The sequence below is a fragment of the Nelusetta ayraudi genome, unplaced genomic scaffold (genome assembly GCF_046127955.1).
Source record: "Nelusetta ayraudi isolate G7.1 ecotype Tasmania unplaced genomic scaffold, CSIRO-AGI_Nayr_v1 ptg000028l, whole genome shotgun sequence".
In the NCBI taxonomy this organism is placed as follows: Eukaryota; Metazoa; Chordata; class Actinopteri; order Tetraodontiformes; family Monacanthidae; genus Nelusetta; species Nelusetta ayraudi.
This window is the reverse complement of record NW_027466078.1, coordinates 3,055,001-3,057,500: the sequence shown is the minus strand read 5'-3', so window position 1 is coordinate 3,057,500 and position 2,500 is coordinate 3,055,001. Positions and strand designations below refer to the sequence as shown.

At 38.9% G+C, this 2,500-nt stretch overlaps 1 protein-coding gene across 1 annotated transcript in view; it reads left to right on the top strand.

Moving 5' to 3' along the window:
• The first annotated feature begins 1 nt into the window (after window position 1).
• The window catches only part of slirp (SRA stem-loop interacting RNA binding protein), a 3,186-nt gene continuing 687 nt past the window's right edge, over window positions 2-2,500 (top strand). The window contains exons 1-3 of the mRNA XM_076030516.1: window positions 2-108; window positions 1,716-1,774; window positions 2,020-2,127. Of these exons, the coding sequence (XP_075886631.1) occupies window positions 42-108; window positions 1,716-1,774; window positions 2,020-2,127 (234 nt within the window). The 5' untranslated portion in view covers window positions 2-41. The remainder of the gene's footprint in view (window positions 109-1,715; window positions 1,775-2,019; window positions 2,128-2,500) is intronic.

Sequence of the window (2,500 nt, the reverse complement as noted above, 5' to 3'; positions counted from 1 at the left end):
AGCAGAAGAAGAAGAGAACAGCAGAAGAAGAAGAAGGACAAATGGCGGCGTCATCTAAGAAAGTGTTCGAGGTTTTTGTGTCAAAAATACCCTGGACTGTTGCCAGTAGTAAGTAAAATATTTCCACAAATCATTCATGTTTACAGATAGAATTCAGTTAAGGATAGACGAGGCCTTGTGAAACATTGCGGCACTTTAGCCAACGGTGTCGACACAGCGTGGGTACTTGTCAACGCTACTCAATACTGACACTCGGTGGATCGTAAACGTTCCTGCAGGCAACGGAATCAAGCGGCTCCGCTGACTAAATGATCCGGTGTAAACACGACGTTTGTTATTGTGTTTTTTGTTTTTGTTTTATTGTATTATTGTACATTACGCAATCGCATTGCATTGGGCGCATCAGGGTTGCACCCATAATGCCTCGTGCCTACTGTACAAGCCTGTACAAAGCCTGTACAGTAGGCAAAGTCAATGCAACACTGGATGGAAATCAGTCTGGTGACATTGCAGAAGCTTATTGAAACAATGCCACTGCGAATGCGTGCTGTCATCAAAGCTAAAGGCGGTCCAACGAAAAGTGTTAAGAGTGTATGACCTTCATCTTTGGTGGCGACCTTTTCTTTGGCCAGGCAGTGCATTTCCCAGTGTCTCCAACCAAGAGGGTAGTAAAAGCGGATTAACTGCCACAGCGCCTTCATTTCTAAGCATTTACTGACGTTTCCTTTTTCTTTAGTTTATCTCGTAAAGTTGCGCTAACATCACGTTGTGGACACCGCTTTCTTTTTTTTCTTTTTTTTTAATTATTATCAAATAGAATAGAATAATTGTATTAGCGCAGGCACTGTTTTTAATGCCCTCTTTAAAAAAAGAATAATAATCTAAAAGAATAGAACAGAATTAAAGCCTTTATTAATCCCACATTAGGGAAATTTGCATAATTACGGCAGCAATACAGTGCAAAGAGAAGAAAAAAAGATAGTAATTAAAAATAATTAAAATGAAATATTTAGAAGGTAAGAAAAGACAAAAACAAACAAACAAGCAAGACAGTTACATTTTATGGATTTAGGATTAGTGGATTATGGATCAGTTGGACTATTTACAGTTTTCTCCATTCGGGCTCTAAATCACAGCTTGAAGTGCGAGGCCTCCTTTCTTCCTTTCTCTCTGTCACTCTGTCTTTTTTTCCTTCTTCCTTTCTCTCTGTCTGTCTTTCTTTCTTCCTTTGTCTCTGTCTTTCTTTCCTTCTTCCTTTCTCTCTGTCACTCTGTCTGTCTTTCCTTCTTTCTTTCTAATCTTTTCTTTTCACAGAAATGCACCCTGTGGACAGATGTGCTTCCTGGTTAACACACTTCGGTGTCTCAGTGACAGAGACTTTCTGTCGTACTACATAAGTATTATTATATGAGTGTATACCCACTGTAAAGGATTTACATTCAATAAAAGTGCAGTAAAACACTTTCCTATGTCAATGTTATGCACATAACTTTAAATAATCCAACTCTTCATATGGTGTAAATATCTTGATTTTCCTTTCTTGCTCTATAAATTGTTTATTTTATTTCTTTTTAATTCATGTAATTTTCCTTTTTTTTTTTGCACTATATTGATTCTTTCATTTCCCCAATGTGGTATCAATAAAGGATATCTATCTATCTATCTATCCATCAAAAGTAACATTTTAATTGTCCTTTTTTTTCTTTTACTTCCAGAGGAAATAAGGGAGTACTTTGGCCAGTTTGGTTCCATAAAGAAGAGTCTTCTACCATTCGTAAGTCGCCCCCTCATCATCATCATCATCATCATCATCATCAGCAGCAGCAGCAGCAGCAGCATGTCTGATTTTCTTTCGCTGTTTGGATGAACATCAGCTGTCTCCTTGCACCATTTATTTTCTTTCTTTAACTCCAACTCATTTTGACTGTGACAGTGACCGTTCAAGCTTTCTGCCGCTACGTGAACCACACAGTGCGTTGTGTCTCTGACTGCTTGCTGTGCTTGCTGCGCTCGCTCCAGGACAAGGAGACGGGCTTTCACAGGGGCTTCTGCTGGATCGGATTCTTGACCGAAGAGGGGCTGAACAATGCCGTCCAGAAGGAGCTGCACGTGCTGGAGGGAAGCAAGGTAAAGGCAGGAAGGATTTACACTGTCAAAGAGATGACTGGGAGTTTTCACATTTCTTCCAAATCACTGTCGAGAGATCACAAATCACTGTCACTTTCTATAGAGTCCAACAAAAACTCTATTACAACTTGAAGACAAGTTGATATGTTGAAGGGCAGCACAGGCCCCACCCTATATATATACACAGGTACTACCCGAAAAATTAGAATATCAAGTAAAAAGTTGTTTTATTTTGGCAATTTAACATAAAAGATGAAGCCAACAAATTTTATTGAGCCATTACACACAAATTGACATCTCAAGCGGTTCCTTGTTGTAACTTTGCTGATTAACATTTCCAGCTTATTAAAACCACAAACCCACATATTTGGAA